This window comes from Rhodotorula paludigena (assembly GCF_050403205.1).
Source record: "Rhodotorula paludigena JCM10292 DNA, Rt_paludigena_JCM10292v1_ctg14, whole genome shotgun sequence".
In the NCBI taxonomy this organism is placed as follows: Eukaryota; Fungi; Basidiomycota; class Microbotryomycetes; order Sporidiobolales; family Sporidiobolaceae; genus Rhodotorula; species Rhodotorula paludigena.
The window spans coordinates 155,694-181,020 of NW_027481444.1; the positions used below are offsets into that span (position 1 = coordinate 155,694).

The following is a 25,327-nucleotide window of genomic DNA, read 5'->3' on the forward strand; positions in this document are numbered from 1 at the left end:
GCTTGCAGAGCAGCGCTACTCGAGCCAGTCCATCCACTCGTCAAAGAACCCGGGCGAGTCCTCCGCGCGGACAGACGCCGCCCTCGCAACCTGGTCGGTCGACGGGTGTGCCGCCGTGAGCGAGAAGTAGACGTGGCGGAGGTACGCGGCTTGCTTGACGCTCGGGTGGTACGGGGTCGGAGCGAGGGCCGAGAGGAGGTGGGCGCCGAAATCGAGCAGGCGGCAGACCTTGTCGCTTGGCGACAACGTCGGGGGCGCGCTGTGCGCAGGCTCCGACGAGGAAAGCTTGAGGTCCGAGGTGACGATGCCGGCAGAAGCAAGCTTGGCAATGACAATGAGCGGGTAGCTGAACATCTGCGGTGGAGGGAAAGATCAGTCCATGTCCGCGGCACACTCTCTCTCGTTTGACAGGCCGGCAAGTGAGGAAGGACGCACGACGCAGGTCACGCTGTCCGAAGCCCACTTGAGCTTGCCCGCAATCTTCGAGTCGAGCGCGAGCGGACCCTCGTCGTCCCACTCGTCCAGCAGTCCCCTTCCCCCTTCCCGCAGTCGGCCTCCGCGCGTCGAGATTGAGAGGAGCATCTCCTGCGCAACTTCGAGCATCTTCCCCAGCCGCCTGCGCCCCTCACTCGGCGTTGCGGTCCCGCCATCCGAGCCAGGCAGCGCCGGCACGCGTACCGCCTGCTTTGCCGCGTCGACCGTGAACCCGCCGACGATCAACCGCGTGAAGCTGCCGTACGGGTGCCACAAGCCCCACGACGGCGTCGCCGGCTCGGTCCCGCCCGCTGCCGGCGCGAGGATCGGCGCCCAGTACGCATGCCACGCGTCGAACCCGTCGTCGAACCGGCGCAGCTCGGCTGCGCTCAGCGTCGCGCTGCCCGTGCGCGCACCGACAGCTTCGGCCGCGAGGGCGGCGAGCTCGACGGACGCGCCGAGCGTCGCGTCCGAGGGTTGCTGCGCGAGCGCGGCGAACTGGCGTGCGGTCTGGCGCGCGGCTTGCGAGTTGAAATTGGCGGTCCGGCCGGACTGGAGCGCGCCGTGAAGCTCGCGAAAGACGCAGCAGAGATACAGGCGCTGCTGCGAGACCATCTCGACGGGGATGGGCGCGATGTGCTGGTTGTCGACGGCGTGGGCAAAGCTGTACGGACAACGCCGTCAGCCCACGCGCATCCGACGCGTACTGGCGAGAGGAACGAACGTTGTTGCGATGGAAGGAAGGCCGATGAAGACGGCCACGCGCGAGACGAGCAGTCGCAGCAGCCACGAGGCACGCACGTTCATCTTGCTCGCCAGCTCGATCTGCGCCATGTCGGATACGCCCTGCCCGTTCAGCGAGGCGTACTGAATCGGCTTATACATGAGTAGGAGGTGCATGGCGCGGACAAAGTCGAAAGACAGCTGGTCGGGTTGCGGGCAGAGGATCTGAGGGGCGAGGATGGCGTCGAGGATCGAAGAGACCGAGCGGTACAACGTGATGTTCGCATGGTTGTGCGGCCGGTAGTAAAGCGCCAGGAGGAGGATGGCGTGGAACAGGAGCGGGGAACGCGCTCGCACGACCAGCGCGTCCGAGTCGAGTGATGTCGACAACACACCTGCCCATGGCTGGATGTTGCGGAAGAAAAAGTCGAATTCGTTGATGCACTCCTGGGCGGACAGGAAGCCGCGCACGATCACGTCCGGCTCGGCACGCATCCACTGCGCCTGCACCGGATCTGGCGCCGCAGACTCGACCGGGCTGGCAGCGTCTTCGACCGCCATCGCAGAACAAGCTGCCTCCTCGGCTCCGGCCGGGTCGAAGAAGTTGAGCAGGTATGCGGGTGATGCTGATACGTCGAGAGGTTTGGTTTCCACCTCCCCGCTCGGGAACACGAACGAGTTGAGGGGCGTCGCGGCGAGTGAGAGGGCAGAGTCGATGCGTTCGAGACGAGCATTGAGCTGCCGCAAGTTGTCGGCCACTTCCGACGGCGGTTCCGGCGCTGTCGGGAGCGGTGCAGGCACGTTGATCGAGCGGAAGCGCGGCTGATCTTCGTCTGTTTCATCGGGCGGCGAAGGGGAGCGGAGCCGCTGTTTGGGCCGGTACCCGCCGGCACCGCGCTTTGAAGCTGGGAACGCGCATACGAGCTGTCGCCTGTGCGTACAGCGTGGTCAGAGTCCTGCCAAGTGTCCAGCCGCGGGTGGGTAGAATCTCACGAGGTGCACTGCCTGCATGGTCCCGGCGGCCCGTCGCAGCGTCTGCACGTGAAGGCGGATCAGCGTGTGACTTGCCCAGTGCATACAGTGATGATTACGCACCGCTTGCCCGTCCTGCACGCCTGGCAGGCGGTGGCTGCGCGGCCCTCCTCCGCCTCGCGAGCCCGCTTCCGCGGCTGCGATTTCCCGTCGGCTGCAAGCGCAGCAGACGGCGAAGCAGCCGGGCCTTGCATCGTGTGCAGCGTGCGCGTCGAGTGTGAGGCTGGCTCGTCGGCCTTGCTCGTACACGCTCGACGGTCGTGCGCTTCCCCCACTTTCGACCGCGGCACGCTGATGAGACGGGCGCCGAAAGCCCCCTGTCGCACCGCGCGGAACGCTGGAAAACCGTCTCTCTGGCACGACGAGACAGCGTGTGGCCTATGTATTCCGCCTAGTAAGACTGCCTATTCTACAAAGGGCTCCAACTCCCAAGTCTCTTTACATCCAGAGCAGAGATCGCTCAGTGGTGCGTCGGCATCGACGTCGTCGCCTTGGCATCCAGCGCATCCTCCGAGCGCCAGTACGAAGTCGTCGTCTTGAGCTGTGTAAAGAAGTCGATGCCGCGCGGGCTGTGCGATTAAGACTCGCGTCAGAGAGCCTGCGCTTGGGAGGCGAAGGGGGAAAGAAGCGACGAACCCGTAGAGCGACTGTCCACCGAGCACGCTGCCCTTGTTGCCCGACCACGAGAACATCGGCAAAGGCACGGCTGCGCGTGAGAGCCTGGTCAGATCGATCCGTGGCGAAGAGGAAACCAGCGAAAGCGACACGTACGGATGGGAACGTTGAGCCCAATCTGGCCCGCCTCGACCGCGATCTCGAACTTGCGCGCCGTCGCGCCCGAGTTGGTGAAGATGCTCGCGCCGTTGCCGTAGTGGTTCCGGTTGATGAGCGCGATGGCGTCGTCGAGCGTGTCGGCCTTGACGACGGTCAACACCGGGCCGAAGATCTCCTGCCTGCAGAGCGCTCACCACTGTCAGTTGTGTTCGAGCTTGACAGTATGATTCGACGAGGACGGGCCGCCGCAGCGAAAGACAACCCTTGCGGGCCGAGCGAGAGGAGGGGAAACGAGAGACGCACTGGTAGCAGTCCATCTCAGTCGTCGCCTCGAGGATCGTCGGGCCGACAAAGTTGCCGTTCGGGTACCCGTCGACCTTGACGCCGCGCCCGTCAAGGAGGATCTTGCCGCCCTGGTCCTGGCACGACTGGATGAGCGACTCGACGCGCTCCTTTGCCGCGGGCGTGATGAGCGGGCCGCTGCGTCATCACGACAGGCGTGAGCAGCGCAGTTTCGTTGCCTCATTACCTCGAAGAGAGCTTAAGTCGACGCACACTTCGGTGGCCGGGTCAAAGCCGTTGCCGACCTTGAGTGTCTTTGCGCGCTCGACGAGCGAGTCAACCCAGTGCTGTGAGTCGCCAACGGCCACGACTGCAACCGAATCGTGTCAATGTCGAGCATATCCCCGCGCGAGGACAAGCAGACGCACGGGTGGACAGAGCCATGCAGCGCTGGCCTGCAGCACCGAAAGCCGCGCCGACGATCGAGTTGAGCGCAAAGTTCTTGTTGGCGTCGGGCATGAGGATGCAGTGGTCTGCGCATAGCGCACCAAGCGTCAGTGGACGTGAAATCAAAGGATGAGGCGCCGGAGGAAACCCACTCTTGGCGCCGAGGTTGGCCTGCACGCGCTTGCCGTTCTTGCTGCCCGTCTCGTAGATGTACTTGCCTGCGCGGTCGCCACCGACGAAAGAGATGGCCTTGATGCGCGGCTCCTCGCAGATGAACTTGACGGGCTCGATCGTGCCGTGCACGACGGAGAGGACGCCCTTAGGGGCACCTGCGAGTAGGCCTCTCGTCAGCCTCGATTCCCCTTCTCAGTACCGCCGATATTGCGATACACAGTAGGAATCAACGCACCAGCCTGCTCCATAAGCTCAGCGAGGATCATGGTCGCGCCTGGGTCGCGCTCCGACGGCTTGAGGATCATCGAGTTGCCCGTCGCGACCGAGACACCCATCGCCCACAGCGGGATCATGGCGGGGAAGTTGAACGGGCACACGGCAGCCGTGACGCCAAGCGGGACGCGGCGCGTGTATGTGTCCATGTCCTTGGTCACCTCGAGCTTGTCGCCGAGGAGGAGCGACGGGACGCCGCAGACGTTCTCGATCACCTGCAGGCCGCGCAGGACGTCGCCCTTGGCGTCGGCAAAAGTCTTGCCCTGCTCGAGAACGATGGACCGCGCAATCTCGTCGTGGTGTTCGCGGATCAGAGACTGGAACCTGTTTACGAGGAGAGGGTTAGGTTACCGTCCTTCGCGCCGAAGCGACGTGCGCTGCTGTGCAAGACTCACTTGAGCATGACGGCCTGGCGCTTGAGCACGCTCGAGTCCTTCCACTCGTCAAAGGCCTCCTCCGCCTTATCGACCGCGCGCTTTAGCACCGCAGGCGTCGCCTCGGGCACGCGGGTCAATACGCGCTGACTGGATGGCTGTGGTCGGGCGACAATGTCAATGTTCAGCTCTGGCTAGCAGCTAGAGCAAGGAAGGACGCACGTCGTGCACGTCAATGAAGGCAGTGCTATCGCCAATCGTCCATTCTCCCCCAACAAGGTGCGTCGTCTCGCGCCCGTTGGTTGCGGTCCCGGACCACTCTTTCAGTCCCGAGAGCGCCTCGAGGTCTGCGAGCGCTGCCCGGCGCGACGACGTCGAGAATGCGGGCGCGGCGAGAGCGGCGCGGGTCACCCGCGCAGGGGAGAGGCGCGCGATGGAGCGGGAGAGCATGGCTGCGGGGGTTGGACGCGCGATACTAGCGAGTGTACGGCACGGCAGAGCAGCACGCAGGCGCGCACGGGGAGCGGGTGAGAGCCGAGGGCGGGCAAGCTGACGGCTCGCCGTGTCCCTCGCTCGCGCCCCACATCCGCGGACCCGGGAACGGCGCTTCCGAGCCCAATTCCCCGGTCCACACTCAAGTGATGCACGGGTGTAACACGGTACATGCAGTACAAGCACAGGCATTACACGACTACTCGAGCTCGATCTCGTCGACGGGGACATCGGCCTGGGCGAGCGTCGCAGACGGGGACCACACCTGGAGCACGTTGTCCTCGGCGACGCTGACCATGCAAAAGTCGTGGTTGGCGTTCCACGCAATGTCGGTCGGGCGCGCCGTGTGCCCGCCGTGCACAAACATGAGCTCGGGCGGGCCGTCCTCGGCGTCCTCGGGCGTCTGCTCGAGCCCAATCTTGCTCACGTCCCACAGGTTGATCCGCCGGTCCGACGACGCAGACGCAAACACCGTCTCGTTGTTGGGCGACCACGCCAGCTGCAGCACCTCCTCCTGGTGCGACTCGAACGTGTGCAGCTTGAGCTTGAGGTTGCGAAGGTCCCACAGCGCGACCGTCTGTGACGCAAACCTCATCAACATCTCGAGATCATCCCCAGAGTCCACGAAGCACGCACCTTGTCCGCCGAGCCCGTGATGAGAATGTTTTCGTTGTGCGGCGCGAACGCAACGGCATTGACCTCGGCCTCGTGCGCCTGCACCCGCGCCGTCGGCTTGTTGCTCCCCGACTGCCCGCGCGTGTCCCACCTGCGAGCTCGCCAGCGTCAGTACAGCAGTGGGCGAGAAGAGGTAGTCGGGGAAGACGCACAGCAAGAGCATGCGGTCGTCGCCAACCGACGCAAAGACGTCCTCTTGCAGGTTGTGCCATGCCACGTCCTCGACGATCGCCGAGTGCCCGCGGTAGACGTTGAGCGGGTCCATCGACGAGTTGCCCTTGGTGTAGCCGCGAATGTCCCTGAGGTGTAGCGATGACGAGTCAGGCGACGATTGTCTCAGGTCGTGTGGAGCGAGAGGAGCGCACCAGTGGCAGACGGTCGTATCCTCCGAAGCACTCAGCACGTGACCCTCCTTAGCCTTGAGCGGGTTCCACGACAGTCCGTATCTGTACGAGCAACAGGCGCTATAATCAGCACTGCTCGCCTTGCAAGCCAGTCTGAACACGGCGACCAAAGAACACACCCCTCCTTCGTGTGACCCCTGAGCGTGATATCCGGCTTGCACTCGTTGTTGGTCGGGACGCTCGGGTGCTTGGTGCGGTCAAACACGTAGACCTCGCCCATGACCGTCTTGGTCGCGATCAGGTCCGGGTTCTGCGGCATGTACCGCGCCCGGTTCACCTCGCCCGTGTGGTTGATCGACTGCGTGATCTGCACGCGCGGCTCGGTCGCCGTGTGCGCGCCGATCTCTGGAGCAAGGCGCCAGCTTCAGGAGTCAGCTTTCTTGCGCCTTCGCAGGACGAGCGGACTAGGCTGAGGCGCGCCGACGTACCGCCGCGCTCGTCATCGTACTTGTCGAGGCTCAGCTCGGCTTGCGGCTTGGGAAGGTGGACCTCGGCGATCTGAAGGTGGTTGTTGTCCTCGCCAGAGGTGTGGGTCGCGAGGAGGAGGCGGTGGACCGTGTAGTCCTTGTCCGCGGGGCTGCGAGTGCTCGCACGTCGTTCAGTGGTGCGAATCGGCAGAGCAACGATTCAGAAGAACGCACGTCTCGACGTCGGGCAGCCACTGGCAGGTGAGAGAGGGCCAGTCGAGCGCATGCGTGATGACGAGGTCGTACAGGAAGGGCGAGTTCTTCTTCCAGATCTTGTACTCCTGTGGACAGCATGATTGCATGAGCACTTCAGTCTGCACATTCTGGCACGAGGGACGAGAGCGAGATGAGGAGGACGAGGCGCACCTCGTTGATGCTCTTGTAGAGCTGCGAGGTCCATTCCAGTCAGCTCGGCCGTCATACACAAAGCTCTAGAGACGCACCGTCGACGTCTCGTCGCCCTCGGTGGCCATGGTGAGCGCGAGAGCGGAAGGCGATGAACGCGTCGAGGCGGGTCGAGGTGGGCGCGGCGGCTACGGCAGCGGGAAGCGCAGGACAAGCTCGAGCGGGCTGTGGAGCTGTGTTTGGATCTTTCTGTCGCGCGTACGCTCGACCGGGAGCTGGTGTGCGCGAGGTGCGGGAGAGCGGTCAAGGTCAACCTGCGACGGCGAACACAGCCTTGTCCTCGTGCGCTTCTGCCCCGTGCGACCGTGTGACTGCGCTCAGACTCTCGACTCGTGCCTCGGCTGGACTCTCGCTTCTCCGCTAGACTCGCTCGCGCTCCCCGCTGGTCGTGAGGACTCTTCTGTCTTGTCACGCGCTCTCTCGTCGCTCGAGCGCTCATCGCCGTGCGCGTGCAGGCCATGCCCTCTGTCTTCCGCCCGTGCATCGACCTGCACAACGGTGCCGTCAAGCAGATCGTCGGCGGGACTCTCGACACCTCCTCCCTCCGGACCAACTTCGTCTCCCAGTGCGTCTTCACGCGATCTCTTCCGCTGCTTCGAGAGCATCTGCTGACTCAGCACGAGCAGGCACCCGAGCGAGTACTACGCCGAGCTGTATCGCAAGAACGAACTCACCGGCGGGCATGTAATCAAGCTGGGCCCGGGCAACGACGACGCTGCGCGCTCTGCGCTGCAAGCGTGGCCCAGTGCGTCCTGACTCGCACTCGTGGTTTTCATGAGCAGCGGACTGACCTCGCTGCTCGGTAGACGGTCTGCAGGTCGGCGGCGGGATCAACGAGTCGAACGCCCAAGAATGGCTTGACGCCGGCGCCGAGAAGGTGCGCGTGCAGCGGAATGCATCGCTCAGAGGATTCGTGCTCATATTCGAGGGATCTGCAGGTCATCGTCACGTCGTACCTTTTCCCTGGCGCCAAGTTCGACGAGAACCGTCTGCGACGACTCGCCGAGAAGGTCGGAAAGGAGCGCCTGGTGGTCGATGTTAGGTGCGTGGTGCCGACTTTGACATAATTGATCCCGCTGATGCGCTGCGTGCGACGTCAGCTGCCGGCGGCGGGATAACCGCTGGATCGTCGCGATGGACCGGTGGCAGGTTATGACCGATATGGAGGTCAACGCAGGTGCGCCAAGTCTGCGAACTGCGAGTGCACCTCGTTGCGGACACAGGGAAGCTGATGCACCCGCCACCTCCGCGTTCAGAGTCGCTTGCACTCCTCACAAAGTACTGCAGGTGCGCAACTCCTCTTCCTATGCTTCCGTACTTGGCCGCCGCGCCTTTCGCTCACCATCTGCGATCCACAGCGAGTTCCTGATTCACGCGGCGGACGTCGAAGGGCTGTGTCAAGGCATTGACGAGCAGCTGGTCGAGAGTGCGTTCTCTCCCGCCTTCGATAATGAGGACACGTCACTGACCCCGCTTCTGCTCTGCAGAGCTCGGCGAGTGGGTGACGATCCCCACCACCTACGCCGGTGGAGCACGAAGTACGTGTCCTGTCTCCTGCAGTCGGGATCGCAGCAGCTCGCCCTGCTCACGCGTATCGGTTTTTTGACAGGCACCGACGACCTGCGCCTCGTCGAGCAGCTTTCCGGCGGGAAGGTCGACCTGACGTTCGGCTCGGCACTCGACATTTTCGGCGGGTCGCAGGTCAAGTTTGACGAGCTGTGCGCGTACAACCGCGAGGCATTCGCGAAGGCGTAGCTGGACAACCCGTGGCCCATCATATAAGAGCTGCTTAATAGCATTCTGTGCAAGTGCCGCACGATGTTTTCGTATTGAGTTTCGTGAGGAAAGCCGAGGTCTCTTCGCTCTCTGGCCTCCTCTCTTTCCCTCCCAATTTGTCTTCGCTTGGCCTCGCTCTCGCAGTGATGGACTCTCCCGCGCTTCCCGAGCCCGTGCACTCTGTCTCGACGCTCTTCCACCCGCTCGTCGCCTTCTTATCGCCTCTTGTCTCTGCCTCTGTCCGCTCGAGCTGGACCTCGCACGGCGGCCGCCTCGCGACGCACGACGCCGTGCGCGGCGACGAGTGCGACATCGACTTCTACTTTGCGCTTCCGGGCCAGCCAGACGAGCTCGTCGACCGGTCCGCTCCTTTCTATCCGTAGAAGCACTGGCGCGACCATTTCTGATCAGAGGCTCGTGCAGCTTAGAGGCGCTCGGCGTCGAGCTACACAGTGTCGAGTGGGTCGAAGCGTGCCTCAGAGCCGGGAGGATCGTCGACCGCGACCCATTCCGCTTCTTGGAGATGGAAGGCGACTTTTCGTCCCAACGTCTGACTACCGCTTCAGCGCCCACGTCTTCCAAGACGGTCCTCTCCTCCAGAAACAAGCACGCAGTGATGTGTGATGGCACCGAGACGAAGGACGAGCCCGCGAGACACAGTCATTCGCCGTTTGAGACGCCCCTTCCTTCCGCTCCCCCTCTCAACGCTGGCACCTCTGTCCCGCCTGCTCCAGCTCCTCCCGCCCTCTCGCTTCACGTAACCCCATCTGTTCTCTCGACTCGCCTACTCAGTCGCTCGGATTCGGCTGCTTCGGGAGACTCGGACGCAGTTGTCGAGGCGCTCTTGCTCAGGGACTGGAACGGTCCGCCAACTTTCGAGGGTTTCTCGACTGCTGCTGGAGGCGAGGAAACAAGGGACGATGAGGACGACAAGCGCGAACCGAGCACGGTCGATGGCAGCGACGAGGAAGAGGAGAGTGCCGGCGATGTTCTTCCGCTTTCCAACCCGCAGCAACAGCAGGCGGCCGCAACCGAGCCGTCCCCGGCGGACTCTTCACGAGACAGTCGACTCCCCAGTCTCTTTGAACTTGCCCGAATGCCGTCGGACGACGAGGACAGCGGTTCAACTTTCGACGCCGACCTGATCCTCTCGCACATATCAATGACTCGCCAGCTTCCCAAATCGCCGAGCGACATCCGCCAAGGTTTCCGAGTCGTTGAACATGCACGGGGCGGGTTCAGGGTGCAGAGACGGCCGAGAGACTGCGAGAACGGCGAGCAGTAGGACGGCTTTCCAGCGTAACAAGCTTTCGCGACGCGCCTCAGGGAGAAGAGAGGGGCACATCACATCTTAGTTCGATTACTGATGGCAACAAGAAGACTGCAAAACATCCTGACGCTGATCCGCTCACATCGCCGCTCCGCCTCGTCCACCTCCGCGTCCTGCGCCCCCGCCGCCGCGCCCGCGCCAGCCCCAACCACCACCGCGTCCGCGAGGTGCTCCTGCACCGGGCATCATGTTCGGATTGCGACCGGGAAGACCTGCACAGCCAGAAGTAAGCAAAGTCAGTGAAGGTCCAGGTAGGAGGAAGAAAAGAGCGAAAGACGACGCACCGCCGAACGCGCCTCTCCCACGTCCAGCCGCTGCCCATCCACCCCTTGCGCCTCCTCCGCCGACTGCCGGCCCCGCAGTTGCCGTAACAGCCGTTCCCGCGCCTGCACTGGCCCCGGCGCCCGCGCCAGGCAAGCCCAGCCGCCCGCCGTTCGCTGGCGGCACAAGCCCCGCCTGCATCGCCTTCGGCCCCGTCGGGACGCTCGGATCAAGCTCGACGGGCCTGACGGGCGGAGAGGGGCGCGAGTGCCCGCCCGCGTACAGCGGGACGTTGCTCCCGCTCGCGCCGAGCGCACCAGGCGAGCCCGACGCAGACCGGAGCGCGCTTGGCCCAGTCGGCGGTAGAGCCGGGGAGCCCACGCTCGAGACGGGCGTGCTGCCGGGGGGCAGGACTGGGCGGCCAAACCCGGCGGGACTTGCCGTTGGCCCGCGTGCGCGTGGACCGCTCGGAGGACCCGCAGGCGTGCCGAAGCCGGCGGGGAACGTCGGAGACGGGCGTGCGAAGGGCGGTCCAACGCCCAGAACGGGCGACTTGGCCTGCGCCTGCGCCGAGATGGGTCGGAAGCCCGGCATGGGCGAGGCGGCGGGGGCGCTCGATGAGGCCGGCGTTGCCGGAGGCGCAGAAGCCGGCGCAGGGACGGGCACGACGCCCGGCGCGGCAGAGCCTGCGTCGAGACCGAGGGCACTGCCGGCGAGTGAGATGGAGAATTGTCGCGGACGGCTCGACTCCGGGATGGGCGGCGTCGTACTTGGCGAAAGCGGCGGAGGCGCCGTTGACGGTGTCGAAGCAGCTTGAGTAGCTTGTGATGCCGAGGGCGCTGGCATCGCGGGTGTCGTCGTAGCAGCGGGGATCTTGGCCTTCGACGCCGCGGACGAGCTGCCGAAGTAGTCGCCAATGCTCTTTAGGATGTCCGCCGCACTGAACTTGACTGCAGCAGGCGCAGTTGCAGCATGCGCGGTCGCTGGAAGGGCAGAGGATACGAGTGCGACTGGGGAAGGAGCAGGGCCGAGGGCCCGTGCCGGCGGGAGTGGCGGTGTTCCCGCTTCCGACTCATCGTCGTCCTCGCCTGCCGCCGGCTGCAAGACCGCTGCGGCTACGATCGGCGGCGTTTCGCTCGCGGGACGCGCAGCAGGTGCGGATGCAGGGACCGGCGCCGGTGGCGGCGGAGGAGGAGCGCGAAGAGCCGCCATGGGCGGGAGAGGGGGAGTTTCGGAGAGGAGAGCCGATGAAGGGACGAAAGGCGATGCCGCGAGAGGGGCGCCGCCAGGAAGTGCAGGTGATCCGCTCGCGGCCGGCGACGACGATGCAGCCGCAGCGAGAGCGCCTGCCAGCGCTTCGAGCTGGGCAGCTGTTACGCCGAGTACAGGACTCGCCGCAACTGATGCAGCGGGTGCTGGTGCAGGGGCGGGCGCAGGAGGAGGGGGCGGCGGCGGTGGAGGAGGGGGTCGGCCAGGAGTAGCGAGACCTTGCATCTGCCGCTGACGGTAGGCAGCGAAGGAGAGGCGCTGAGGAGGGGGCTTCGGCGGCTCGGGCGCAGGCGGCGTAGGCTCCTTGGCTGGTGCTGCCGGCGCGTTTTGAGACGCTGAATCGACTGTGACAGTTGTTTCCAGGTCAGCCAGACGGCGGGAAGGGGGTGTGAAAACGAACTTACCAGAGGAAGCGCCGGCCATGACAACGTCTTCGACCGCAGGCGCAGGTTGCACGCTTGGCGCGCGAGACGTGCCCGCGCTTGACGTCGGCGTCGGCTCGGCCGTCGAATCCTTTGTCGGGGAGGCGGGCGTCTCGGGCTCCGAGTCAGACTGGTCACGGATCTTGGGCGCAGCCTTCTTGTCCTTCAGCTTGCGGATCTTGAGGCTTGAGAGGGTCGAAGGCGTGCCGGACAGCGGTCGCTTCTTCTTGGTCGTCGGCGTCGCCGTAGTGGAGGCAGTTCCGACATCGCCCTTCTTGCCGCTCATCGACGAGAGCGACGCGAGCTTCTTGCGCTCCTTCGGCTGCTCGATTGGGACAGACACGGTCTTCGTGACGACTTTGACGCCAATCTTGGGACGCGGGCGCTCGACCGTGGGAGCGACACTTGCAGCGGGCGGAGCTGGCGAGGCGCTCGCCTTGTCCGACACGTGCGCTTCGTCCTGCGCAACGGCGATCTTGCCCTTCGAGGGCGCCGCAGTTTCCTGCTCGTCCTCGGTCGAAGAGTAGACGCGCGCAGTCTTGCGCTTCTTCGTCTTCTCCTTCGCCTTGACCTTCTCAGCATCCGCCTTCTTCTTCTTCTTGACCTGCTTGTCCTGCGTCGCTGCGACGGGCGGCTCGTCCGGCTCGCTGAGCGACGAGTCGTCGGGTGTTGGAGCGCGCTTCTTCTGCTTCTTCGGTCCGGAAGCGTTGGCAGCCGGAGGCGACGGCGAGCGCGGAGCGGGGAGTAGCACCTTGCGCTGCGTTGGTGGCGACAGCACCGACTCGTCCACCTCAGAGAGCTCGTCGTCGTCATCGTCCTCTTGTGCCGAAAGATTGGAGAGCGGCTCGGTCAGGTCCGAGTCGGACGAGTGCGCGTCGGCGTCGTCGGCGAGAGACGGGCGAGCGGGGCGCGCAGGAGAGAAGGCGTCGTCGGAAGGAAGCGAGCTCAGCGCAGACGAGGGCGAGATGCCAAGTTGCGGGAGGTCTGCAGCGAAATGGGTCAATCTGGGTCACCGCGGGAGTACTGCGAAGGAGGCGCGACAGACCTTGCACAGCAAGTTTGGCCGAGAGAAGCCTGACCGGCTCGTCCACTTCCATGTGCGCGTCGTCATCGACAGTGGGCAAGTCCTGCAGCTCCGAAAGCGGCGAGTCGTCCTGCGCGCCTTCGTCCTCGTCGACATCCATTCCGAGCTGCACCTCGGGCTTCTCGTCGCGATCCTCCTCACGCTGCTGCGCCATGTGCGGCTGCGCCTTCTCCTTGACGACCCATCCGCGCTCGAGGCCGACCAGGGCGCCCAAATCGACGGGCCTCGCACCCGCGTTCCCGCCCGATCGCTTCCTCCCTTCGACCTCGAACCCCGCGCGGTCCGCGCCACTCGCGCTCGCGAACGAGTTGAGCATGACAGCGCCGAGGGGCTCCCTCGTTCCGGGCTTGCTCGTCGTCGTGAGCGAGCCGCAGCTCGCCTGCCCGCCGCGAACGAGCCACCACACGGCACAATCGCGCTTGCGGTCGCACGCGCAGCCGGCGGGGTGCGCCGAGCCGAGGAGTGCATCGGTGGTCAACGCAAGATTGCGCGACAGGGCGGCGAGGGCGTCGGGCGCGTCGAGGAGCGACGAAGGGAGCGGAGGTGCAGACGGTAGCGAGAGGAGCGAGGGAAGGACGTGCACAAGATGCGAGTCGTCCCAGTCCCAGGGAAGGACAATCTCGCTTCGCTTCGGGATGTCGGTAAGCGCGAAAAGCGCAACGGCGAAAGTCGAGGCGATCGGATCGTCGGGGAGTTGCGCAGCCCACTGCGGCTTCGTCGAAGGACCCTGCGCGGCGTTGGCCTGCACGAACGGCGTGCCGGAGCGAGAGCGCGAGCGAGGGGATCGTGAGCGCTTCGCTGCGTTGCCGCTCTTCCTGCTCGAGACTGGTGCTGGCGCAGCGGCGGACGGCGGGTCGAGCTTGACGACGCGAACGACAGCGTTCGGGTGGCAGCCGCTTCGCGCAAAGCGGACCTCGTTGCCCCACTTGCGCGCATCGACGGCGACGCTCCATGGCGCAGGCAGCGCGCGCACGCCAGCCTTGGTCGCGCCAAGAAGGGCATACTGGTTGATGGGGTCGGCACGGTACGCCTCGAGGTCGACCAGCTCGCCTTTGAGCGGAGCGATGAACGACCCTGCGGCGATGGGTGCTGCAGCGAAGAGGGCGTGAGAGGTCGCGCGCGGATACGGGCAGAGTGATTGCGCCGCGGACGAAGTGGCGTGCAGAGAGGGATTGGACGAGTAAGGCGAGGGCAGGTACGCCGACTGGATCGGCGGGAGCGTGAGCGATGAGGCGGACAGGGGTAGCGCCTTGGCCACGATCGGCTGCGAAGGCGGGAGAGTCGAAAGGGAGACGAAAGAAGGCTGGAGAACCGAGAGGCCCTCCTCGACAAGCGCCAAACGCTTGCTCCCGGTGCCAGCTGCCACAGTCGCATCGAGGTGCGCCTCCCTCCGCTCGTCCAGTCTTCGCTCCTCCTCGCCAGCTCCTTCGCCCTCCTCCCCTCGCTCAAACACGCGCCTCACGCGCTCACGCACAGCGCCATCGTCGTCGCGCCAAAGAAGCGTCGCGCGCCCCTCGAGCTCGGAAAACTCGAACCTCCAATCCTCGTACCGGTCCCCCGCGCCCGCCGCGACCGCGGCTGCGAACGCGGCATTGTCCTCCTCGCGCTCGCGCTCCCGCTCGCGGTCGATGCGCCGACTGCTCGGCTGCCTCGCGCCGACCGCGCGGCGCACGCTCGCAGCCGAGGTCGTCGGCGCATAGCTCGCCTCGCGGTCATCGTCGTCGTCGCCATCGTCGTCGCTCGACGCGCCGCCCCCGCGGCGACTGTCGTCCCGGTCGTCCGAGGACCACCCACTGCCGCGCAGCATCGCCGGTCGCCGCACGGTCGCGCTGAGGATCGGGACCGTCGCGCGCCCAGCGCCGCCGCCGCTCTCGCGCTCGCGCTCCGACTCGCTCTCGGCCGCGCTCGCGCGCCGCCGCTTCGCGCCCGCCGTCGCAGCGTCGACGAGCGGGACCGCGGGCGGTTTCGGCTCCGTGGACTCGCCAGCGGGGTCGGCGGGCTCGGCGGACGCCGACGCGGTGGCGCGCGAGGGTTTCGGCTGCTTGGCGACGCGGCGCTTGCGGCCTACGAGAGATGCCGAAGGGGCGGGCGTGGGCGCAGCGGTCGACGCGACTGGCGCAGGCGCTGAGAGGGGCGCAGTTGACGTGGAAGGGACCGGGGCGGGAGAAGGGGCAGGTGCTGCGGAAGGGGCGGCAGTAGACGATGTAGGCAGAGGCGCCGCGGCGGCTGCAAGGGGTTGTTCGGGAACGGCTGGCGCGGGCACGGCGCCTGGAGACGGCGCTGGGAGAGGCGGGAGGGTGGACAAGTCGGAGACAGCGGGTGTCGATGGCGGAAGTGCTGCTGAAGAAACGGGAAGGGCGGGAAGGGAGGAGACAGCAGGCGCGGCGGATTCGGTCACAGGCGGAGCCGCCTGTACCGTTGAGGCAGCTGGATCGTACGTCGGCAAAGGCGACGCAACGAGCGGGGCGCTCGTCACCAGCTCTTCCGCCTGCGTCCCCGCCGCTCCTGGTCCTGCGCTCCCCGCGCTGCGTCGAGGTGCCTTCGCGCCCCTCGTCGAGCGGCTCTTGAGAGCAGGCAGTCCCTGACCGGGCACGACGACGGGCAAGGCGTTCGCATGCGCCTGTGCTGCCGGAGTCGCGACGCTCTGCGCCTCGTCGACGGCGAAGGCCGCCGCATGGCGTTTGCGCTGCTCCTCGTACATGGCCTCTGCGCGCGCGACCTGCTCCCGGACGCGCTCCATCTCGCGCATGCGGACGCGCATTCCGACCTCTGCGAGGCGGCCGTCGACGCCGCGTCGGCGCGCCTCTGCCGGGTCGCACTTTTCGCAGCGGTACTCGTCGGGGACCTCTTCGGGCGACGGGATCCCGACGCACGCGGCGTGCTGCCACACGTTGCACAGATCGCACTGGATCGTGAAGCCGTCGTCGAGCGTGTAGGGGCACACGCAGCGGATCAGGCCCGACTCGGCGGGGACGGCCCAGGGCGGAGGAGTCGACGAGGAGGGCGCGGGCGCGGCAACGGCGCCGGGACGAGGGAGCGGCGGGAGAGCGGGAAGGGAGGGAAGCGCTGGAGGGAAAGAGGCGGCAGTGGGAGGAGGCGGAGCGCCGAGTGCGCCGAGCTGTGCGGATCCGTTCGAGGCGGTGAAGAACTGCAGGGGCTCTCCCGGGGCTCCGCCGTAGTACGGCTGCTGTTGTTGTTGCTGCTGTTGCTGCTGGCGCTGCCTGGCGCCCTTTGAGCGGGTGCCGTGCCCGTGGGACGGCTCGGCGGCAGGAGCAGCAGGGGGCAGCGGCGGGAGGGCGGTCGAAGGGCCCGCTATGGGCTGCTGCGGCTGGGCCGCATAGCTCGGGACGGGCGAGAAGAGTCCTCCAGGCTGGCTCGAGCTGCTCGGGACGCGCTGCCTGCCGTGCGGGCCCGCCGAGATGCCCGCGACGGGTTGTGGAGGAGGAGGCGGGAGCGGCGGCGGGACGGCGGGGAGGCTGAGCGCGGCACGGGCGATGTCTCCGAGGCTCGCGTGGCTCTGCTCTGGCGCTGCTTGCACAGGCGCAGGTGCGGCGGCGGGAGCGGGCGCGGGTTCGTCTGCGGATGCGCCCGTGTCTCCGAGGAGCGCAGCGGCCGAGAGGAGGTCAAGCGCAGAGGGCATGGCCCCGCTCGCAGCCTAGTGCAGCTCTGGGCGGCGCTGACGGGCTCGTCGGGGCTGCGGGAGCGCGGGTACACCAGTCAGCATGCACTCAGCTCGACGAGGACGAGGCGGCGGGACGCGCTCCAGGCGAGACGTACGCGTGCTGTGCCGTGCGTTCGAGTCGAGGCAGAGCCTGCAGTGCGGCGCAAGCAGCCCGCAAGAGCAGAGGGCGGGGCAGGGCAGCGCGAGAAACAAACGAGCGGGAGGTTACCCCGAGACTACAATTGCTCGGTTGTATTCAGGTGTATTCGAATACACCTGGCCGCAATACCCGCTTGCTCTCGCTCCCTCCACTCGACCTCGCGCTCCTCGCCGGGACCAGGCGAGCGAAGCCAGCCGCGCACTTTCGTACAGAGCACCTGCTCTTGACCCCGCGCACTCCGCGCACTCGCCTTCGTGCACCCTCGCCCTTGAGCGCCGTCCCCTCTTCCTCCTCGTCCCCATCGCAACCCGCGTGCGTCCCTCTCTCGCCGCGCGCACTGCAGGCCCCGAGCTGACGAGTGTTTTCGTACATGACTGCACCCTCTCCCATCACCGCCCCTTCCACCGCACGCCGCCATCGCCTTCTGACTTTCCCCTCCTTGACCTCGCCATCGCCCATCCGCCACCATCCGTCACGACGTTCTGTGGCTCGTCGACGACTGCCTGGCCCTGTCACATCGTGTATGCGACTGCTCGACAAATTCGGCGACTTCCTGAACGCTTCGCTGCCGCATACTCGATCCTTCGCCATCCCGCGACGTTTCGCGACCTTCCACCGATCAACGCCACCTCGCACGACCTCGTACGCGCGTCGCGTGCTCGTCTGCACGGTTTTTCGTCTCCGAAACAGTCGTAGAGAGTCCTTTCACGATGCCTCCCAAACCGGATCTCGCCGGGTACCAGTACCATGCGATGGTAAGTGTCTCGTGGAGGCTGCCTGCGGCTCCACAACACCAGTGCCTTGGCTTCGCATGACTGACTGTCATCATCTCCTCCCCCCGCACGTGCCCGCGCCTCTCCCTCTACCCGCCTCTCTATCGACTCACCCCGCCCTTCCCTCTTCCGCCAAATCCTCCGCTCTGCATCGCAGTCGACGCTCGTCACGACGGCCGAGCGCTCTCGCTACCGCGAGCAGGAGCCGACGGGCGAAGCCGAGTCGCTCGCGGGCCGCATCGGGATCAAGGACATGGGCGGCCGCGCGTTCCGCGAGGAGGTCAACGTCGAGGAGAAGCGCAAGCGCGCCGACAAGGAGCGCGAGCGCCGCGAGCGCAGGGATGGCGGCGACGAGGCGGGGCCGCAGAGGAAGCGGAAGACGATGCCGGGCGCGACCCGGTATGGCGACGTGCTCGAGGCGACGCAGGATCGTGCGTCTTCTTTTCCCCTGTCCCTATTCATCTCGTCGCGCTTGCCTGCTATGGACAGCGCGGAGCTCCTGTCGCCTGTGCTACCGCCTGGGTCTGCGCCCTGACACGACTCGATGACCGCAGTTGAAGGCCTCGACTACCGCCCGCGCACGTCCGAGACGCGCGCCGTCTACGAGCTCATGCTCTCGTCCGTCCACTCGCTCCTCGGCGACACGCCGCCCGCCATGGTCCGCTCGGCAGCCGACATGATCCTGTCGTACCTCAAGGACGACGCGCTGCGCGACCTCGACAAGAAGCGCGAGATCGACGCGCTTCTCTCGACGTCGGTCCCGAACGACGAGTTTGCGCAGCTCGTCGCGCTCGGGAAAAAGATCACCGACTATGGCGACGAGGACGAGAAGGGCCGCGGGGCGGACGGCGAGGATGAGAACGGCGCAGGCGACGCGAGCAAGATTGACGACGATGTCGGCGTCGCCGTCGTCTTCGAGGAGGAGGAGGACGAGGATGACGAAGCCGACGGCGATGGCTTCGAGGTCCGCGACGACGACTCGGACGACGAGGAGGATGAGCGCGTCGAGGGCCCGACCGGGACTGGCGGCGGCGAGGACGACGAGATGGTCACGGGCATCGACGCCGACGACGACACGGTTGTCGTCGGCGGTGCCGCCGGCGCGTCGACGTCGTCCTCGGCGAAGAAGGCGACCGACGGGTCCGTCTCTGCGCGCGAGATCGACGGCTTCTGGCTGCAGCGCCTCGTCGCGCAGTCGTACGCCGACCCGCTGGAGGCGGCGCAAAAGACGGAGCAGGCCATGGCGCTCCTCTCGGGCGAGGCCAACACGCGCGACGTCGAGAACGCCCTCATGGACCTGACCGAGTACGACAAGTTTGAGCTCGTGTCGACCCTCGTCACCAACCGCGACAAGATCGTGTGGTGCACGCGCCTCGCGCGCAGCAACGACGACGAGAAGATGGACGTCGAGGTGGCCATGCGCGAAAAGGGCGTCGGCTGGATCCTCAAGGAGCTCCGCGGCGAGGTCGGCGCGCGCCGCGCCGGCGGCGACGCGATGGACGTTGATGGCGGCGCGAGCGCGATCAAGCCCGCAGCGGGGCCGACCAAGGGCACGCTCAAGCCGGGCGAGGCGGCGCCGCCGCCGCGCAAGACGCTCGACCTCGAGTCGATGGCGTTCGCGCAGGGCGGGCGCCTCATGAGCAACAAGAAGTGCAAGCTCCCCGAGGGCTCGTTCAAGCGCTCGAAGAAGGGCTACGAGGAGGTGCACGTCCCCGCGCCCAAGCCGGCGCCGCTCAAGGAGGGCGAGCTCGTCCCCGTCACGAGCTTGCCCGAGTGGGCGCGCGAGGCGTTCAAGGGCAACCCGAACCTGAACCGCGTGCAGAGTCGCCTGTACCCGGTCGCGTTTGGCACCGACGAGCCGCTTCTTCTGTGTGCACCTACCGGTGCCGGCAAGGTGCGCTCCATCTCGCTCGCTCGTTTCGCCTCACGCGCTGACTCGGCTTTCCTCTCCCGTAGACCAATGTCGCCATGCTTACCATCCTCAACGAGCTCGCCAAGCACCGCAATGAGGCGACAGGAGAGTTCGACTTCTCGGCGTTCAAGATTGTCTACATCGCGCCGATGAAGGCTCTCGTCCAGGAGATGGTCGGCAACTTCTCGAAGCGCCTCGAGCCGTACAACGTCGTCGTCAACGAGCTCACGGGCGACCGTCAGCTCACGAAGCAGCAGATCGCCGAGACGCAGATCATTGTGACGACGCCGGAAAAGTGGGATGTCATCACGCGCAAGAGCACCGACACGAGCTACACCAACCTCGTCTCCCTCATCATCATCGACGAGATCCACCTGCTGCACGACGAGCGTGGCCCCGTCCTCGAATCGATCGTCGCGCGCACGATCCGCCGCATGGAGCAGACGCACAACTACGTGCGCCTCGTTGGTCTCTCGGCGACGCTGCCCAACTTCAAGGACGTCGCCCGTTTCCTCCACGTCGACCCGGAGAAGGGCTTGTTCTACTTTGACTCGTCGTACCGCCCGTGCCCGCTCAAGCAGGAGTTCATCGGCGTCACCGAGAAGAAGGCCATCAAGCGCTACCAGGTCACGAACGAGATCTGCTACGAGAAGGTGCTCGAGCACGCCGGCAAGGACCAGATCATCATCTTCGTCCACTCGCGCAAGGAGACGGCCAAGACGGCGCGCTTCCTCCGCGACACGGCCGTCGAGAACGAGACGATCACGCAGTTCCTCCGTGCCGACCCCGCTACGCGCGAGATCCTCACGACCGAGGCCGAGTCGGTCAAGGACGCCAACCTCAAGGACCTCCTCCCCTTCGGCTTCGGCATCCACCACGCCGGCATGAACCGCGTCGACCGCACGCTCGTCGAGGACCTCTTCAACGATGGGCGTATCCAGGTCCTCGTCTCGACGGCGACGCTTGCGTGGGGTGTCAACCTCCCCGCGCACGTCGTCATCATCAAGGGCACGCAGATCTACAACCCGGAGAAGGGCCGCTGGGTCGAGCTCTCGAGCCAGGACGTGCTCCAGATGCTCGGTCGTGCAGGACGACCGCAGTACGACACGTTCGGCGAGGGCATCATCATCACGAACCACTCGGAACTCCAGTACTACCTCTCGATGATGAACCAGCAACTCCCGATCGAGTCGCAATATGTCGCCAAGCTCGCCGACAACCTCAACGCCGAGATCGTTCTCGGCACCGTCCGCAACCGTGACGAGGCTGTGCAGTGGTGCGTGCCGTCTCTTTGAGCTTTCCGTATGTGTGCGATAACTAACAGTGCGATTCGCGCGTACAGGCTCGGGTACACCTACCTCTACGTCCGCATGCTTGGCACGCCGTCGCTCTACTCGGTCGACCCCAACTACTACGAGGACGATCCTCTCCTCGAGCAGAAGCGCTCCGACATCGTGCACACCGCGGCTGTCCTCCTCGAGAAGTCGGGCCTGATCCGCTACGACCGCAAGTCGGGCGTCTTCCGTGCGTTTTCGCTCGTGTTCGTCTGTCTGTCGCCTGTATCTGACGTCTGGTCCTCTTGCAGACACGAACGAGCTCGGTCGCATCGCCAGTGGCTACTACGTCACGCACTCCTCGATGGGCGTCTACAACCAGCACCTCAAGGCCGCGACCGGCTACATCGAGCTCTTCCGCATCTTCTCGCTTTCGGAGGAGTTCAAGCACGTTCCCGTGCGTGCCGAGGAGAAGTGCGTTCTTTTCGTGCGATGTACCCGAGCACGACGCTGACATACCGCCTGTCTCAGGCTTGAGCTCGCCAAGCTCCTCGAGCGTGTCCCAATCCCCGTCAAGGAGTCGGTCGACGACCCGTCCGCCAAGATCAATGTCCTACTCCAGGCTTACATCTCGCAGCTCAAGCTCGATGGCTTCGCCCTCGTCGCCGACATGGTCTACGTGACCCAATCGGCAGGCCGTATCCTCCGTGCCATGTTTGAGATCTGCCTTAAGCGGGGCTGGGCCGGGCTCACGCACAAGGCGCTCGCGCTCTGCCAGATGGTCGAGAAGCGCATGTGGACGACCATGACGCCTCTGCGCCAATTCAAGGGCGTCCCGCTCGACGTGGTGCGCCGCGCCGAGCGCAAGGAGTTCCCGTGGTTCCGGTACTTTGACCTCGAGCCTGCAGGTGCGTTACCTAACTTTAAGGTCTCTCCGCCGTCTCTCGCTGATCGGCCTTGTCCTCTGCAGAGCTCGGTGAGCTGATTGGCGAACCCAAGGCCGGCCGGCTCGTGCACCGCCTCGTTCACCAGTTCCCGAAGCGTACGTCGAATGCCATCCCCTGAAAATCAGACGAGCGAAGCTGACGATGTCGATCGCGAACAGTGGAACTGCAAGCGCACGTGCAGCCTATCACCCGGTCGCTCCTGCGCATCGAGCTCACCATCACGCCCGACTTCCAATGGGACGAAAAGGTGCACGGCGGGGCAGAGTCGTTCTGGATCCTCGTGGAGGACGTCGACGGCGAGATCATCCTTTTCCACGACCAGTTCCTCCTCCGACAGCGGTACGCCGAGCAGGACCACTACGTCACGTTTACGGTGCCCATGCTCGACCCGCTCCCGCCCAACTACTTCATCTCGGTCGTCTCGGATCGATGGATGCACGCCGAAACCCGCCTCCCGCTCTCGTTCAAGCACCTCATTCTCCCCGAGAAGTTCCCGCCGCCCACCACGCTCCTCGACCTCCAGTCGCTGCCCGTCTCGGCGCTGCACAACAAGGAGTTTGAAAAGATCTACTCCGAGTCGATCGACGCATTCAACAAGATCCAGACGCAGGTCTTCCAGGCGCTGTACACGACCAACGAAAACGTCTTCGTCGGCGCGCCCACCGGTACGGGCAAGACCATCTGCGCCGAGTTCGCGCTTCTGCGCCTATGGTCGCAGGCTGAGCCGCAGCGCGCCGTCTGCATCGAGCCGTTCCAGGAGGTCGTCGAGGCCCGCGTCGCTGAGTGGCGTGCCAAGTTTGGTGGTCTGCAGGGCGGCAAGGAGATTGTCGCGTTGACGGGCGACTCGGCGGCGGACCTTCGCTTGCTCGAGAAGGGCGACCTCATCGTTTGCACGCCTCAGCAGTGGGACGTCCTCTCCCGCCGTTGGAAGCAGCGCAAGAACGTCCAGACGATCGGCCTCGTCATCGCCGACGAGATTCAGCTCATCGGCGGCGAGATCGGCCCGACGTACGAGGTCATTCTCTCGCGCACGCGCTATGTCGCCGCGCAGACTGAGAACCCCACTCGCATCGTCGCGTTCGGCGTCGCGCTCGCCAACGCGCGCGACCTCGGCGAGTGGATGGGCGCGTCGGCGCAGACGATCTTCAACTTCGGTCCGGGCGCGCGCCCGCTGCCGATGGAGGTTCACCTCCAGTCGTTCAACGTCCCGCATTTTGCCTCGCTCATGATTCAGATGGCCAAGCCCGCCTACCTCGCCATCACCGAATACGCGCAAGACCGCCCCGTCATCTGCTTCGTACCTTCGCGGCGACAGTGCCGCGCCACCGCCGACGACATACTCACGTACTGCCTCGCCGACCAGGAGGAGAGCCGCTTCCTCAACATCGAGCGCGACGAGCTCGCCCCGCATCTCGAGCACGTGCAGGACGCCGGTCTCCGCGCAACGCTCGAGCACGGTGTCGGCTACTACCATGAGGCGCTCACGAAGCAGGACAAGCGCATCGTCGAGACGCTGTATCAGTCGGGCGCGATCCAGGTCGTTGTCGCAAGCAAGGACACGGCGTGGAGCATGCCGCTCACGGCCTACATGGTTGTCATCATGGGCGTTCAGGTCTTCGAGGGCAAGGAGCACCGCTACGTCGACTACCCGTTCACCGACGTGCTGCAGATGATGGGCCGCGCGTGCCGCCCGTCGCACGACACGTCGAGCCGCTGCGTTCTCATGTGCCAGCAGGTGCGTCTTGCACGGACCTACTCGATCATTTCAAGCGCTTTCAGGCTGACAACGTCTGCCCCCTCTCGCAGGTCCGCAAGGAGTTCTTCAAGAAGTTCCTGAATGAAGGTCTCCCGATCGAGTCGCACCTGCACCTCTCGCTCCACGACCACTTCAACGCCGAAATTGTCACCAAGACGATCGAGAACAAGCAGTGCGTGCCTGAGCGTTGCCGTCCATGACCTCGACGGACACTGACGCTTCGCTTCTTCCGCAGGGACGCCGTCGACTGGCTCACCTGGACGTGGATGTACCGCCGCCTCGTCGCCAACCCCAACTACTACAACATGCAGGGGACGACGCACCGGCACTTGAGTGACCACCTCTCGGAGCTTGTCGAGACGACACTCGCCGACCTGCAGAACTCGAAGGCGATCACGATCGAGGACGAGATGGACGTGTCGGCGCTCAACCTCGGCATGATTGCGGCGTACTACAACATCAACTATGTCACGGTCGACATCTTCTCGATGTCGCTGACAGAGAAGACCAAGCTCCGCGGCTTGCTCGAGATCGTCTCGTCGGCGGCCGAGTTCGAGAACATCCCGATTCGCCACCACGAGGACCAGCTCTTGCGCAAGGTGTACGACCGAGTGCCTGTCAAGCTCGCCAACGTCGACTTCGAGTCGCCGCACTTCAAGGTCAACGTCCTCCTCCAGGCGCACTTCTCGCGCCTCGCTCTCCCCGCCGACCTCGCCGCCGACCAGGCTGTCATCCTCGGCCGCATCCTGCCGCTCCTCGCCGCCGCTGTCGACGTCCTCGCGTCGCAGAGCGCGCTCTCGGCGGTTGGCGCCATGGAGTTGTCGCAGATGTGCTTGATGGCCATGTGGGACAGCGACTCGCCGCTGAAGCAGATCCCCGGCTTCACGAGCGAGGTCATCGCCCGCTGCAAGCAGGCTGGCGTCGAGACCGTCTACGACCTCATGGAGATGGAAGACACGGACCGCGACAAGGTGCTCCAGTTCGACGCACGAGGAATGCGCCAGGTGGCCAACTTTGTCAACTCCTACCCTTGTCAGTCGAATTTTCCATCCATCAAGACTGCGCCGACTGACCGCGCCTTAATCCACAGCCCTCGAGGTTACGCACGAGTTCGAGGACACGGACGACCTCTCGGCCGGCGAGCCGATTACGCTCAAGGTGCAGCTCGAGCGCGAGGTCGACGAGGACGAGGAGGTCAACACGACGGTCGTTGCGCCATTCTTCCCGCAGAAGCACAACGAGCAGTGGTGAGTCTTCTCCGCGCCGTTGCCCTTCTTTTGCACATGCTGATTCGTCTGTGCGCTCGTCCAGGTGGATCGTCGTTGGCGACCCGACAACTCGCACGCTTCATGCTGTCAAGCGCGTTACGGTGCGCCCATCTCGGCCTTGACCTTTCGTTTCCCCTCCGTGCTGACTAGCGCCTCGTCGACTCGCAGGTCCAGCGCCGCTTGGCGACCAAGCTCGACTTCACTCTTACGCAGGGGACCCATTCGAACCTCAAGTTGACTCTCGTCTGCGACTCGTACCAAGGGGCCGACGTCGAGTTTGCGTTGCAACCTCTCACGGTCGCAGAGGCGGCAGAGTCCGAGGACGAGTCGGACGACGACGCCATGAGCGAGTAAGCGGTCGTCGCCGCCTTGTTGTGTGTGTAGACGCTGGTACATTCCTATTGCGGCGCCGGCAGTGTGTGCGGCTGCCGAAAATGT

The 25,327-nt window shown here is 65.4% G+C and overlaps 7 protein-coding genes across 7 annotated transcripts; 3 read left to right on the forward strand and 4 right to left on the reverse strand.

Annotated features, from left to right (window-relative positions):
• Window positions 1-15: 15 nt before the first annotated feature.
• JCM10292_007166 (uncharacterized protein) lies at window positions 16-2,423 on the reverse strand (the record flags this gene model as incomplete). The annotated part of the gene is made up of 5 exons (XM_076648242.1): window positions 16-354; window positions 436-1,138; window positions 1,199-2,128; window positions 2,191-2,232; window positions 2,293-2,423. 5 exons carry the CDS (start codon window positions 2,421-2,423, stop codon window positions 16-18), a joined length of 2,145 nt encoding a protein of 714 aa, XP_076506189.1.
• A 266-nt stretch (window positions 2,424-2,689) lies between these two features.
• Window positions 2,690-5,003, reverse strand: JCM10292_007167 (CoA-acylating methylmalonate-semialdehyde dehydrogenase; the record flags this gene model as incomplete). The annotated part of the gene is made up of 10 exons (XM_076648243.1): window positions 2,690-2,798; window positions 2,866-2,935; window positions 3,001-3,182; window positions 3,307-3,483; window positions 3,559-3,655; window positions 3,714-3,818; window positions 3,885-4,061; window positions 4,142-4,503; window positions 4,575-4,711; window positions 4,776-5,003. 10 exons carry the CDS (start codon window positions 5,001-5,003, stop codon window positions 2,690-2,692), a joined length of 1,644 nt encoding a protein of 547 aa, XP_076506190.1.
• A 241-nt stretch (window positions 5,004-5,244) lies between these two features.
• On the reverse strand, window positions 5,245-7,064 carry JCM10292_007168 (WD repeat RBAP46/RBAP48/MSI1 family protein; the record flags this gene model as incomplete). The annotated part of the gene is made up of 9 exons (XM_076648244.1): window positions 5,245-5,622; window positions 5,682-5,811; window positions 5,873-6,019; window positions 6,086-6,166; window positions 6,244-6,469; window positions 6,553-6,701; window positions 6,766-6,872; window positions 6,958-6,978; window positions 7,035-7,064. The coding sequence occupies 9 exons, from the start codon at window positions 7,062-7,064 to the stop codon at window positions 5,245-5,247; spliced, it is 1,269 nt and encodes a 422-aa protein (XP_076506191.1).
• Window positions 7,065-7,454: 390 nt separating this feature from the next.
• Window positions 7,455-8,751, forward strand: HIS6 (1-(5-phosphoribosyl)-5- ((5-phosphoribosylamino)methylideneamino)imidazole-4-carboxamide isomerase HIS6; the record flags this gene model as incomplete). Its single annotated transcript, XM_076648245.1, has 9 exons — window positions 7,455-7,561; window positions 7,623-7,741; window positions 7,803-7,873; window positions 7,935-8,038; window positions 8,097-8,173; window positions 8,253-8,283; window positions 8,355-8,422; window positions 8,484-8,534; window positions 8,606-8,751. 9 exons carry the CDS (start codon window positions 7,455-7,457, stop codon window positions 8,749-8,751), a joined length of 774 nt encoding a protein of 257 aa, XP_076506192.1.
• Window positions 8,752-8,918: 167 nt separating this feature from the next.
• On the forward strand, window positions 8,919-9,155 carry JCM10292_007170 (uncharacterized protein; the record flags this gene model as incomplete). The annotated part of the gene is made up of 1 exon (XM_076648246.1): window positions 8,919-9,155. One exon carries the CDS (start codon window positions 8,919-8,921, stop codon window positions 9,153-9,155), a length of 237 nt encoding a protein of 78 aa, XP_076506193.1.
• A 1,025-nt stretch (window positions 9,156-10,180) lies between these two features.
• Window positions 10,181-16,778, reverse strand: JCM10292_007171 (uncharacterized protein; the record flags this gene model as incomplete). Its single annotated transcript, XM_076648247.1, has 4 exons — window positions 10,181-10,314; window positions 10,387-11,976; window positions 12,037-13,038; window positions 13,100-16,778. The coding sequence occupies 4 exons, from the start codon at window positions 16,776-16,778 to the stop codon at window positions 10,181-10,183; spliced, it is 6,405 nt and encodes a 2,134-aa protein (XP_076506194.1).
• An 891-nt stretch (window positions 16,779-17,669) lies between these two features.
• Window positions 17,670-25,243, forward strand: BRR2 (ATP-dependent RNA helicase BRR2; the record flags this gene model as incomplete). Its single annotated transcript, XM_076648248.1, has 14 exons — window positions 17,670-17,714; window positions 17,890-18,163; window positions 18,287-19,626; window positions 19,689-20,920; window positions 20,987-21,168; window positions 21,230-21,392; window positions 21,450-21,826; window positions 21,889-21,960; window positions 22,024-23,600; window positions 23,672-23,793; window positions 23,857-24,653; window positions 24,712-24,868; window positions 24,933-24,990; window positions 25,058-25,243. 14 exons carry the CDS (start codon window positions 17,670-17,672, stop codon window positions 25,241-25,243), a joined length of 6,582 nt encoding a protein of 2,193 aa, XP_076506195.1.
• Between the last annotated feature and the right edge of the window lie 84 nt (window positions 25,244-25,327).